The sequence below is a fragment of the Drosophila biarmipes genome, chromosome 2R (genome assembly GCF_025231255.1).
Source record: "Drosophila biarmipes strain raj3 chromosome 2R, RU_DBia_V1.1, whole genome shotgun sequence".
Taxonomy (NCBI): Eukaryota; Metazoa; Arthropoda; class Insecta; order Diptera; family Drosophilidae; genus Drosophila; species Drosophila biarmipes.
This window is the reverse complement of record NC_066615.1, coordinates 22,053,653-22,067,540: the sequence shown is the minus strand read 5'-3', so window position 1 is coordinate 22,067,540 and position 13,888 is coordinate 22,053,653. Positions and strand designations below refer to the sequence as shown.

At 44.4% G+C, this 13,888-nt stretch overlaps 2 protein-coding genes across 2 annotated transcripts; both read left to right on the top strand.

Annotated features, from left to right (window-relative positions):
• Positions 1-2,037: 2,037 nt before the first annotated feature.
• Positions 2,038-3,183, top strand: LOC108022270 (60S ribosomal protein L22). The gene is made up of 2 exons (XM_017091128.3): positions 2,038-2,144; positions 2,199-3,183. The coding sequence occupies exon 2, from the start codon at positions 2,201-2,203 to the stop codon at positions 3,107-3,109; it is 909 nt and encodes a 302-aa protein (XP_016946617.1). The 5' UTR covers positions 2,038-2,144; positions 2,199-2,200; the 3' UTR covers positions 3,110-3,183.
• Positions 3,184-4,352: 1,169 nt separating this feature from the next.
• LOC108022391 (uncharacterized) lies at positions 4,353-5,846 on the top strand. Its single transcript, XM_017091277.3, has 4 exons — positions 4,353-4,515; positions 5,024-5,095; positions 5,162-5,272; positions 5,336-5,846. The coding sequence occupies exons 2-4, from the start codon at positions 5,079-5,081 to the stop codon at positions 5,748-5,750; spliced, it is 543 nt and encodes a 180-aa protein (XP_016946766.1). The 5' UTR covers positions 4,353-4,515; positions 5,024-5,078; the 3' UTR covers positions 5,751-5,846.
• The last annotated feature ends 8,042 nt before the right edge of the window (positions 5,847-13,888 follow it).

Genomic DNA, 13,888 nt, shown 5'->3' with positions numbered 1-13,888 from the left:
GCTACACCCCTCTGCCTCCTCCTGAAAACCCTCCTACGATCACTGCCCACCTGATGTCGAGGTGATCAATATCCCCGGCCATCCATTGCCATCCATAACGAGGCAAACTCCCAGGCCGCAAACGCCTCCGCGCTGCCAATCCCATTTTCCGCTTTCCATCCGCCCATTTGCTACCGTTTAGCCAGATTGATTTCGGACCAGAAGCCGCACGACTCCGCCGATCATTCCTCCCACTTTTGGAGGGGGTAGGGCAGGGGTTTCGCAGGGGTGGGCGAGGGGAGGCGTCACGCCCACCGGTGCAGTTTTCCCATCGCCATCGCCGGGCCCATCAATCAATTTCGAGTGCTCGACTCCACTTGCTTTTGCCTGCCTCCGAGTACCGAATATCTGAACATCCGAATTCGCGAGGAGGACGATGCAAAGAGTTAGGCCTGCGAGCGCTTTTGGTTGTAAAATTGTTTCGGCATCATTTTTCATATCCGCAACCGAAACAAAACCAAGAAAAAAGCACCAAAGCCAGAAAACAATATCCAGTCGGCGGCAGGGAAATCGAGTAGCATCCGAACAGCAGGAGCTTCATGGAGTGATGGGAAGGCGAAAGGTGAGTTCTGTCGTTCGGAACTGACTTTTTAAGTTCCCTATAAATTTTATAAATTTATGGGACTCTGTCGACCCTACAGGACCTAATAAAATTGATTCAAGCTACTGATATACCGTTTTCTAAGAGCTTAAAAATATAGAAGGAAACGGAGAACTAACTTCAAAAGGCTTTTAAATTCATCAACTAAAAGTATTGTACACCATATAATACTTAAGGTTATAACTTAGATATTTGTGGATGTATATTGGCTTTATTTCTTATAAATATTATAAAATCAAAACAACATAGAAGACTCTTCGTCACTAGCTGATAGTCTAAGTACAAAAAATGTATTACAAAAATTGAAAACAAAAAAGAAGTAGCACCCTCTTCAAGGGTATTAAAAGTTGGTTGGTTGGCGGAGGGCTTGGTTTCAGTGGGCAGGGGTGCGTATACGTGATCGCCGCATTTCTTTGGTCTTTCTGCGGCGCTTTGTTTGCGCTGCTATCGACACTCCGCCACCCCCAGTCCGCCCCCTTTAAGCCTTGTTTGCTCTTGGCAGTGGCGGGCGAAAGAGACGGCTGCACCGGGGCAGAAAGAGACAGATGGAGAGAGACGGTTTCGCTGTAGCGCGAATTTGTTGCAATTTCTCATTGTCAGCGAACGCGTTCGCCGGTAAATTTTGATTAAACGCTCCCCGGGAATTCACTTTGCCTTGCACTTTTTGTTTTTATTTTCCTGCCGATAGGAGGTGGCATCGGCAGCCCCATCCCCATGCCTACCCGCAATCCCCAATCCCAAATCCCACATCCCAGTTGGTGGCCAACTCTTTCATTTGAATTTGATAAATGGCGCTCGTTGCCAAGCGATATGTTATGCAATTTAGGGATTTCCTTTTGGTTAAAAAATATTGAAGCGATAGCTAAATGTTTGTACAACTCGGAAATAAATGGACTAGCGGACAAAGCGAAAAGAAAGTAATGAGAGTTAATCAGGCTTTTGGAAATCAATTTTTCAAGGGTCTGGAAGAGGTGAGCTGTCTCTGGGGACTCGTGAGAATGTAACGCCACCAATAGTGGCCAATTTAAGTAACTTATCTGGAACCTGTGTCCTCAAGATTAAATCGATTTCACTTCAGTACAAAACCCCATATTAAACCAGCTTAACAGGGAGCAGGTATAATATAAAAATTACAAATTGCAGAACCTGAACTCGGGGCTACACGACAAACAAGGCCAAATTGATGCGTGGCCGACAAGTGGTAATAATAATTTCGTGCCAATTAATCAGCGTTAAATCAGAGCGTCAACATCGACACACTGCTCCACAATCTCCTTTTCTTTATTTTCCTGTTTTTACAAATATTCCGCCAAAGGAGAATCGAATAATTGCAGTTCGCATTTTACGCAAACAACAATCGATTGAGCGATGGCAACACTGGCCAAAAAAGGCACACAGCTTCTAGATTTAAATGAACCTGGCCACACTAATCCTTTTCCTAATTAATTTTCCGCAAAGAAAGTCACGTGCTCTTGGTTTCCCAGATTTTATTTTGGATAATAAAGTAAGAGGTGCTAAGATAAAATGACTTAAAAAGGTAACAATATTTTTTCTGCAGAGATGAAGCCGCAGACCGAAAAAAAGAACGCCGCCAAGGCCAAATCGAAGGCCGCAAAGCCGCCGAAGAAAGCACAGGCTAAGGTGTCCACTGCAGAGACCGCAGCTCCTGCGAAGTCTTCTGCCCCCGTGGTTTCTTCGAAGAAAGTAGCCAAGGCTCCCGCCGTGGCTCTGAAGAACCTTGAGTTGGCCATGAAGGAGACGGCTAAGAAGAACCTTGAAAAATCAGCCACTTCGGCTAAGAAGGCGGCCGAATCTTCCGGCAAGAAGTCAGGCGCAACTTCGGAGCCTTCGGTCCCAGTGACCAATAAGAAGAGACCTGCCCCTTCGGCAAAGAAAGCCGGAGCTCCAGCCCCTAAAAAGGCATCCCCTGTCGAAAAGCCCAAGAAAGTGCCTCCTCCAAAACCAGAAGAGCAGGAAGTCCTAGCACCCAAACCGGAAGCTGTTCCTGAAGCTACTGGCAAGAAGACTGCTGCCCCGGCCAAACCGAAGCCCAAGCGCCCGAAGAATGTGCTGCGCGGAAAGAGGTTGCCCAAAAAGAAGGTCTGGCAACGCTTCGTCATCGACTGCGTCTGCGTGGCCGAGGACTTGATTCTGGACGTCGCCGACTTCGAGAAGTATTTGAAGACCCACATCAAGGTGAAGAACAAGATCAACCAGCTGAACGACCTGGTGACCTTCGAGCGGGTCAAGAACTCCTCGCTGGTCATCCACAGTGGTGTGCACTTCTCGAAGAGGTACTTCAAGTACCTGATCAAGCGCTATCTCAAGAAGCACAGCCTGCGCGACTGGGTGCGAGTTGTGTCCACCGGCAAGGAGACCTACTCCATGTGCTACTTCAAGATCCAGGGACAGGACGACGACGACGATGATGATGATGACGACGTGGCCGACGCAAAGGCCAAGAAGTAGTCACAAACATCAACATTATAAAAAATCGATTCCTCAAAAATCTTTAAGTAAACTTCTGTTAATCCTCCATCTGATTCTAAACAGGTTGTACCTATACCTAAAGATTTCTTATTTATATAAAATATGTTATATAGAATATTTAGCAAATAAATATTTTATAAACCATAACCCGGCCAGATAGAAGTCCCAGCACTTTTTCAGCTCTTTGTGCTTTGGTTCGACTGTAAAGGCAGGTAGTAGAGACTGGTTCCTCGGCGAGGCTGCCTTTTCGCATACGGCCTTAAGTTTTAACTCGGGCGATTGACATTTCGGAGAGGGCCTCGAGTGGTTTTCGTCTTGTTTTGATTGGGAGGAGCCAGAGTTGTTTTCTTTACCTTTTTACGCTTTTGTAAATACCTTAAATTGCCCCATTGGTCGGGATTGTTTTCGATGCCGGGCGGCTTAATTGCTTCGCTGTGGGTCTGCCAAATGGCCAAAACCATGGGCGGGGAGCCGAGGCAGGGGGCTCGGTCGGTCGTCTGTCAGCGTTGCCCGTAGGTGGTCCATAACGAGCTAATGAAATGCGAATCCAGCGAAAATGCGACCAGCCGAGTGAGTCAGGCAGCTGTCAAAAGCGAAATCAACCTGAGCACTTGCAGGTTCGTTCTTTTTATTTCCCATTTCGACTGGGGCCAAAAGAACACAATGGCCGGGGCAAAATACCCACGACAGCCGAGGAGGAGAATACAAAGCGAAAATAAACATAAACGTCATGCAAATCGTATGGTAATTGCTGTCATCGCCGGCTCTTGTCAAAACGGGTTGAAGTGTTTTGTAAATGCCAGAAAAAATTAAATTCCAGACATGCAGACGAGTACCAATAATAATAATGATAATGCAGGGGAAGTCAAGAGAGAGCCACACGCGATTATTATTTTGTCAAATGGGTAAATGATATCGGCTCGAAACAGAAGGAGCATCTTTAGAAGGGGCTTAAACGCACCTGACAGCTGACAGTGATGATTTAAATTGATTGAACTAACGCCCGTAGATTATGACGTTGTTTATCAGACTCCCGTTAATAAACATTTTAGCACGTGTTAATTACCTTTAAAGTTTTTATCAAACACTTTTAGCATGTGTTAATTACCCCAAAAGTTTTTTCCATTTAATTAATAGTAAACATTTTATGATGTTTTAATAAGCTTGATGAGCCTTTTTAATTTGAACAGCATTGCGTACTTTCAAACACGGATGACACTTTGTAGTTTAAACACTAATCCCCATATTCACTCTCTTTGAAGTCGGTTGCCAACCCTGTTTTCAGTGCCCATCCAGTAGGCTCTTGACTACGCCCTAACGTCATTCATTTGCAGAATCTCGTTGTAAATTGACGCGGAATAGACTGTAATCCATTCGGACTCGCGGTGAGTTAATCCCTGTCCCTGGGCCAAGCTAATTAACACATCGATTACAAGGTTGTGCGGACAGTGTCGCTTAAAATTGATGGGGCTCGTTAAAAAATCCCCCGTGTCTGGGGCTCCGAGGCCTTCTGGTCTTGACAGCGCCAACTGGTTGGGTCTATTTTTAGGGCCAGTCCCTCGAGGAGCAGGTGCATCTGCAGCCTCGCAGATGACGTTCTTGGTCGATGCGAACCAGTTGGAGGAACCGCATCGTCGTCATCTTCGCCATCTCCAGATGATACACCATTGAGGTGTAGGTGACAGATGCCCTCGGTCTGCCAATATCGCTTACTTCCACACAATGGATATCCACGCTTCTGGGCCACACAGGTCTCCACTTTTGTTCCGCGGGCGTTGGCGCTTCTTTCGCCTTAATCCACTTTGGCAAAAAATCGAGGTCGTGGCCGGGACCTTGGTCAAGTTGTTTTTTCACATCTCAAGTTTATATATCACACTCTTTGGTTTCTTTCAGATCGCTAAACTGACACTTTTCTGCCTGAACGCTTCTCGCGGATCTCTTCTTCGAAATGTTAGATGGCAAAACGTGAGTTTAGGGCTGCAATCCGATACTTTGTTGAATGGAAGGTCTATTCATATTTTGTCCCCGCAGTACTTGTACTTTTGAACACGGCAGCATGATGGGTGTAGCCTGTAACGAGGGCTTGGTGCTGGCCACCAGTTCGAGGGATCACCTGATGTACCACCTGGATGACCGCATATAGTAAGAATATCGCTCATAAACCACATAATAGAATATATATTATTTAAATCTCTTGATCAACAGCTTGTGTGCCCCTCGTGCCGCCAATGATCGCGAGAAAATCCTGCAAGTGTGCGCCCAGGTGGAGTACCTGACCCGCGATCTGGGCCAGAAAATCACGGTGGCCCAAGTGCAGGACATGCTGAGCTGGAAATTCAAGGAGGAGACCGTGGACACCCTGCTGGCTGGCGAGGATTCCAACGGCCTCCACATCTACAGCTTGAAGTCCAATAAGGCATCGCGCAGGGTGATGTATGCGGCCAAGGGCAACGAGGAGGATGAAATCCAGGCCCAGTTGCTGGTGAACTGGAGGCAGAACCTCAAAATTGGTGAGGCTGAGCAGCTAGCCAGGGATGCACTCAAAGTCAACGGCAACAACTACTTGGACCTGTGCGTCATATACAGGACTGTGGAATCGGAGCAGAGCCCGTCTGCCTGATCGCAGGGAAGCCATCTCTATGCAATAATTAATCGCATCGTTCCCTTTTCAGGTTGAAATAAATGAATTGTTGATGCTCCACTGCCTCCCCTGTAATTAGCCGCATTTCTCAGCGTTTTGCAAGTCGGCAGGGAATGGATTAGCCGCTCCTCCCACTGGGAATGGTGCAGCGCCAGCACAAGTGATTTATACTCACCCTCACCCTCGGCCGGGATAATTAATAATGATTAAAAGCTGGCGCCCATCAACGGGCAGGCAGCTTTGAATCCTTGTTCGCCATATAAAGTAGATCCCCACTAACCAGATCCGCTGGTGCGCCTCCGGGGACTGACGTCCAGCTGTGCGGATTAACTTGAATTTATATGTTGGGGCTGCATTTGAATAATTCCATATTCGAGCTGGCAACGGGGATCTCTATCTTCCTTGTCCATGCTCTGTGCGTGACCAGGCTTCATTTGCTCCTCCTCCTCCGACTCCGAGGCCGCCAGCTGTGTGGTCTCCTCCACTTCCATTGACAGCTCCTGGGTGGCATTATGCTGTCTGCTCCGGATTTCACTTTTCTGGCCGGCCAACCGGCAGTTGCTAATTGATTTCTACGTAGATGGAACTTCTTGTTAATCGGTTGCTCGGGCTAAGGGGATCTCTCAGGGATATGATTGAGGATCGGTGGTGATTGAGATGATGGCCTATTTTTCAATTGTTTCCCATTAAAGATATTTTTATTTGGGATTTATTGGTTTGATATTAGTTAAATTAAGCAAATTCCTTGCAATATCTATCTCAATATATATATAAGGTTTCTAAATATGAAGTTAAGCCTATTTCTAAAATGATACTGACGAAAACCTATCTCTTCAAGGGGAGTAAAAAATAAATCAATGTAGGTGACTTCACAATTAAATGGTATATATTTTCTAAAAATAAGACAAAAAACATTTTGGATTTAAAAAAATAATTGCATAACAACCACCTCACTTTCATTTTTATGAGTGCCTCACTACCTTATCTCTCCGTAACTCCCCATCCTCATAAACCACATCTGTTGCACAATCCCTCAAGCGCGAATCCCAATATTTTGGCAGACACGAAGTTCGCTTTCTGTTGATAAGCAAATATTTCGCCAGCATTTCCCCCTCCTTTATATATTTTCGGATTTTTCGCGTTTCGACTCCAATCCGAGAGTGCAATGTCTGCCAAAATAAAATGTCAATGCCAAGGCGATAAGAGGAGAAGGATGGGGCTGGCGAAGAAATCAAACATCAAATATTCCCAATAAATTAAGTGCGGCCAGTTCCGAGAAGGACCCATCCTGCTGCTCTGGCGGCATTCAATAATATTTCACTTTCAATCCGCTGAAAGGTGCGAGGAAGCTGGTCCCGGGGCTCCGGGGGATGCCCATGAATACGAAATCGAGAGGTGCTACCTGGTGATATCTTTATTTATCCCCACCCAGTGCCTGCATAAAAAAGGAGAGCGGGGTGCACAAAAATGCAGACAGTGTCACCTTTCGGCGGCTCGAGGTGGAAGTATATTTATGTGGCATGCAAGTTGCGAGGTGTGACAACATGAAAATTTATCTGCCCCATCTCTGCAGCACCTTCGGCCCCTGACCACCGCCCCCGCAGCCCGGACTCCAGAATATATATGGTCTCCGAGCCGGGGATTGCCATCTTAATGCGACATTAACTCGGCGGAATCTGTGTATTTGGCCCGGGCAAATATGAGGTGCATTATGCACACAAATGTGTCGGGCGGCGGGATTATCTATGGGCTTACACACCTGTGGCTCCGGGCAGGTAAATGGATCACAGCTGTTGCAGCAGCTAAATCAACGTGGTAACCTATTTAGGCATCTACCGAAGGTTTCAAAATATTGTATGTTTTATAGCTCCAATTTCTATAAAGTATATACATTTCTTTACAAAGTTTCCTCCTCTTTGTAAGTCACACTTTTGTGTCGCTTTCTTGTCGACTGTCTCTGCATAATTATTTATTTTATGGCCGCTGCATTGGCAACTTTAATGAAATTGGACATGCAACATAAAGTAATTTATTTTTAATTAATTTATAAATGCAGCCACATCAAAAATGGCCGCCGAAACATACAGGAGCCGTGAATTAAGGCCCAGTCGTAAATAATTTTTATATCTCGCATTCCCCGCTTTATAGATTTTTATTTTTTGTGAGTTTAATTTCAGTTTTATTTTTGCCGCTGCTGCTGCAGCCGCTGCCATTGCCGCATGCAACAAGCGGCACGAAGTGTCGCTGACAGCACGTCATCAGCACTTTGGGCGCAGGGAAATCGGGGGCGATTGGCCACGCCCCCTATATATCGGAGGGCGTGTGCGATGGCAGCAATTTCATTAAAATTTACTGCACACTGCAGCGGCGAAAAAATTGTTGCGGTCAATTAACGTCAGCAACGCGTTGCCATCGCTGCGGCATAAGCCCTTCACCGCCCGCCCCCTTTTCCAAGCCCGTTCTCCGCCCTTTTCCCCGGACTTTCCCCCCAAACACCCCCGGCTCATTAACAGCCGCCAGTGCGCCGATTTTATTCCCATTTTGCATCTCTATACGAGACTTTTTGTTTATTACTGCTGGCGTGAATAAATAAATAAGTTCCATTGACATATGCTCAAATAAATAATAGAGCGCATTTAAATTATTGCCTGCAGCTCGGGGCAGGATATTCCACGCAGAGCAGGATGGAAGGATGGATGTATGGATGGCCGGCGGGACGGAGGCAGGCCTCTGCGATGTGGTCGTGAGTTATGATCCTGGCGGGGAGACCGCAAGACCCGCAGAGCCCCATAACAATAAGCGGCGGAGCCTTCGAGCCGATGACGATCATTTTTAATTTCGCACTCAACAAAGGCCCAGAAAACGACAATGGAGCCCAGGCCCCGAAGAAGTGAGTGAATAATTTGCACAAACTACATTTAAAGAAGAAGGCTGTTTCGCAGAAAACACACTCTTAAATACACCATTAATCAATACAATACAATTGCAATAAGAAAATAAATAATATATAAATTCTTAATTTATTACTTATTATTAATATCAAGCAATATTAAAGGAGAACAAAGAGCTTACGGAGTGAATCAATGGAGTTATTTATCAATGATTCTGTTTATATATGAATTATACCTAATTTCTTATATTTAAATAACAAAAGGCGTTTTAAAAAATTCTTTTTTTTGGACCTTTTTTTTACTCAACTGTCTAGAAACTTAGGGATACCTTGTGAAAGAGTAGAACCTCACTACAGCCACCAATGGAAGCAATTCAAGAACATGGAATAATTAAAAATCAGTGAAATGGTCAAGCTTGGATGATAAAATTGAGAATGCCCATTAAAACCGGACTTTAACATCGCGATTTTCCCCGTTTATTGCCCTGCCCATAATTTCCACATACTTGCAGCTCTATTTGGCTGCCATAAAATCATCGCGAGAACCCAATCAAATGCACTTTGCCTAGAGAAACCCGGCCACTTAATTGATAAACTTTTCCACTAAACTAATTTGTTTTTACGCAGACTCAATCAGAGCGGCCGAGCAGACAAGTGAAAAGAATTTAATTAAGCTGCGGAAGCCAAACCAAAATGTTCCACAAAATCGAACCGGCGGGGGAAGGAGCTCCCCTCACAAAGATACCATGCGGTGGGCTTGCGTGTGTCGGAGCCCCCGGGAAGGTGACCCCAAAAGGTTCTCCAGCCCGCAAAAGCCAACTTATTAGGCCTCCTCCTCCAGTGGGCGGGGCACAATAACACAGACCCTCGCGCAAAGGAAATTGCAGATGACTCGCTGGTCAGCCGGACCGCAAATTAGTTTCGCTTTTGGAGGATTGGGCTCTCCCCGAGAGACTCTGGCTACCACTGTCAGGCGAAGTCCGAGTCTGAATAAATATGAAAATATTGTTCAAGTAACCAGTAACCAGTAACCGGCAAACCAGAGCCCGAGGCGTCTTTCCTGGAACCAGAAAGAGCAACCGGAATAACAATAACAACAATCACCCCCATGACACAGGGCTCTGGAAAAGGGACCGACACACTGGGGAAAAAAACCTATTACTTGTATTTTATAAAATTAAGTTTCGTGAAACTATCCATAAGTGTTTTATTTAGTATTTTTATTTGTATGTTTATGAGGGAATTACCTTAGAAAGTATCTTATAGATACACATCCTTAATATTTGGGTAGGTTTTTTCTCAGTGCCAGAGTCCAGAGGTCTCTCCTTCCCCTTTGTTCTCACTCCAGAAAGTTGACGCGAGCCGCGCTCCAAAATCGCTCCAAACGTTGTCATCGTTGTCGGGTTGTTGGGTTGTCGGGTCGGTTGTTGCATCTGCATCTTGGCATCGGCATCTGCATCTACAGTCCTCCATATGTGCGCACTTAGAGATGCCCGAGCTGAGATAAGCTGGCAGTGGGCCCCGTCCCAGCCCCATCCCCGCCCCATCCCCATCCAGAACCCCCTTCCGAGCTTTTTGTTCATAAATTATAATTTTATGATCACGAACATATTCGTGGAATACTCGTTGGCGTGGCGTTGTTTGGCTCATTGTCGCCAGCTCCGTTGTCTGCCGGCTCCCAGGGGCGTTAAATATTAAAGTGTCTGGCGGACTGCAGAGCTGGAGATCTGGAGAGGAGCGACCCTGGATTGGCACTGGAAATTGGCCCTGGTCTTTGGTCTTTGGTCCGTGCAGAGTGTCATCGTTTGTGTTTACACTAATTGAAGAACTCCTCGGCTGGAGCCCTTCAATGTCACGGATGCTTCCAGTTTTCTCTCCCTTTTTTCGCCGGATCGTTAACTTACTTTATGGCCTTGGCTCGGGCCCTAGCCTGAAATTAGTTTGTTTTAGCTTAGCCGCCATCGAAACGGGGCGGTGGTAATGATAAGTTGCCTTCTACGATTTTATTGGAGGTCGTAAATCAATTAACCGGCTCTTTCTGGCACTCTTTCTAGTCGAGCGACAGCTGAAAACTCGCAGATATTGCCTTATTTATGCCGTTTAATTAGCATGCGGAGTGTAATAAACTCAGAGCTTAGATGACGAACAATTAAGACCCCTTGGTTGTTATAATAGTCGAAAAGAGAATTCAAAGGAGATTACACAATGTCACGAGTATTCAAATAACTTATATGTGTGCCCAAAAGTATGCTATATTTTAATAGAAAATCCAATTCATTATTTAACACTTCAAACTTTCATACCTGTATTTCTTTGTCATCGCGTTCCTCACAAACAATTCAATCAATTAATATGTTTGAGTGCAAGTCCTATGAACTGAATATCACTGCATACTTTTCGGCACCTTTACAAATGCTTTAAAAGCACTAGTAATTTCCGAGACACCCTTATTATTTTAAAAACGTTACAGCCCTCACTTCCCTTTTAATTGTTTCATTGCACATTCCATTAAAATACAAACCATTTCATTGCCCCCCTTGTTGGCCATGAATTAAACTTTTAAATCACTTTTCGCAGACCGCCGGGAAGTGAAAATATTTACATACACGACATCGGGCAACATAACAAACTGGCTGTTTGCTTTTAATTGGTTTCCATTTCGCTGCTGTCCGTTTATTTACTATTTGCCGTTCTCCTACCCAATTTTTTAATTTATACAAACATTTTGCTTTTTTAACTTCAACTAAAACTGATTCAAATACGTTAAATTCCGGCGCTGTCACCGAGTAAAATACCAAAGTTTTAAGCAATTTATCGATTTGTTAAAGCATCCCTGGGAGATTTCTGTAGCGCCCTCTTCTTCTGCCGCAGAATTCTCATTAAGTGGGAAATCGGGTTCAATTTGAGTTTGCAGGCGCATAATGAACTTTATGCATGCAACAAAGTGAAATTTAATAGTGCAACAGTATTCCCAGCATAATTAGTTCCTTCCGCGCAATTTTCATATCCAACTGGAGCCGACTAATGAATTTATTGTGGCCCAAGGAGCACTAGCCGGCGGATCCGCCATCTTTCCTTTAAAGTTCCCGGTAAGTGCTGCAGGAATTTAAGCATGCTTTTGTCTAAGGAAATCCCTATTTGGCCAAGAGCTCCAAGTGCAAAAAACATCAGCAAAGTGACACTCTCGTCGAGATAATCTTGGCAACTCCCGGAAAGTTGGTCTCCTTCGGTTGCAAGTTAAACTTGGGAGAGGACACCCCCTCGTAATTATTCCTCTGCTAAATTCTGCTAAATTCCCTAGAAATTCAAGTTGAAAGTAAATTAGCGAAGAGCTCGCGTCAAAATTAAAATTAAAAGCTAAGACGAAAAGTTTGCCCGAGCAGAAAAGGAAACACCAAATTAGCTCCAGAAAATGTAATTATTTCAGAGTCTCTGGATGAGTGTGTTTGCTTTGAGTGCAATTCTTGCGAGGCTTCATAGTCATTTCTATATGTGGAACGATTCTTAACTGCTCTTAATATTATTTTAAATGCATTCTGTGTACCTAGTTGTATATTAAACATTTTTAATAGAGCCAGCTCATTGAGAAAATTATGTTTATTAATAATTTTTTGGTACATAACATTTTAAAAATATTTTTTTAAAGTTCTTGAATAACTCTTGGACGGTTCCTTATGTTTGGCTTGCCATTCAGAGCCGCAAAACCAGTTGGCTTCGTGAATAAATTGTGTTCACACTTGAGCAAAGCAACCACAATGCTGGTGTGCGGCACTTGAGGGGCACTTCAGGAACTTCTGGAGGAGTTGCAACCACCTCTTCAGGGTCTAAACTAAATACCACATTTGTGCATGCCGTTTTTGCCCTGTTTAATACAAATATTGTGCAAAACCCCGCTCTTTATGAGCTGAAAATCTGTGCGAGCGGTGTTGCAGTGAAATTAATTAAAAACGCCCACGACTCGGCGATAAATCAGCAGGAGCAACAACAACCGCAGCAACCGCTCACACACACTTGGCTCACACACTCGTGTCCTTGTGGCTCATGACCCCTGACCCCTGCCACGCCCCCCTGGTCATCCTGCCCCTTTGGCCCGCGTGTTTGCTTAAGTGCCACTAATAATCCATTGTTGGCTTTTGTCCTTGTCGCCGCTGTTTTCGCTATTCCTTGTTGTTATTGCAGCTGCTTCCCCTGCCACGCCCCCTGCCAAGCCCTCCGCCCCTTTCTCACCGCAACAATCGAACGTTGCGAAACCCGAAAGAAATTGCATGTTTAACAGGAGAAAGGGAAAAACAACGTCGCAAAAAGAACTTTCAAAAACAAAAGTTTTCAAGTCGCAAACAGCTCTGTGTGTGTGTTTGCAGCTGGGGCGTGCGTGTGTGTTGTGCCGGATTTTGAGTGCTTAAAATTTCAGATTTATTTATGTTTCAGTTTAGCTTTTCGTTATTTTTAATGTTTCCCCTTATGGCATCCAGTGCACAGCGAAAAAGATTCGAAGTCATTAATTTTTCAAGGAAAAAAAACAAGTTTATTCAGCATGAAAGAAGTTTAAAAAATATAATAAAAATTTAATAAGATATTTTATTTTTCCATCAACAATTTTTATAATCCTATATCCCATCATAATACATAATTATAATTTTCTTCGTTGCCACCCGTTACAAAAAGATATGAAATTTTTATAAGATACATCTGTAACTATAACATTCTTCCAGTGCTTTAAGTCCGCTCCCCAAGGGGCATGCGAAATGTGTTTTAAATTAAAGACACAACTTTGGTTGAAATATTTTCGATTTATGCAGATTCTCTTAAACGCTGACAGCGAATTCAGACCGAAAGTAATAAATATTTGGCGCCAAGTGGCAATTTAACAAGGAAATCGAACTCGCTGGCCCAGTTCTTTAAACTTTAAAACATGTGCGGTTTGAGTTCGCTTAAACGAGTGCCGAGGGCATTCAACGCGGTTGTCATGCTGAAAGGGTTCCATTTATTATTGTTTATTTTGGTGTTCTTCCAGGAATTTTACGTTTCCGTGGAATTTAAAGGGCGCGAAGAGTGGTCCTGGCTGCCTGCTCATATTAATGGGACGTAAGATTGCAGGAGATAACATAGCTATCCCTGTCTTTGGGTTATATGGGTCTCACTTTTATTCTTATAAGAAATGCAGCTGGCGTTTTCAATCTGAAAATAAATGTTATCAAGGGAATTCCCATTCCCAAACGAAACCATT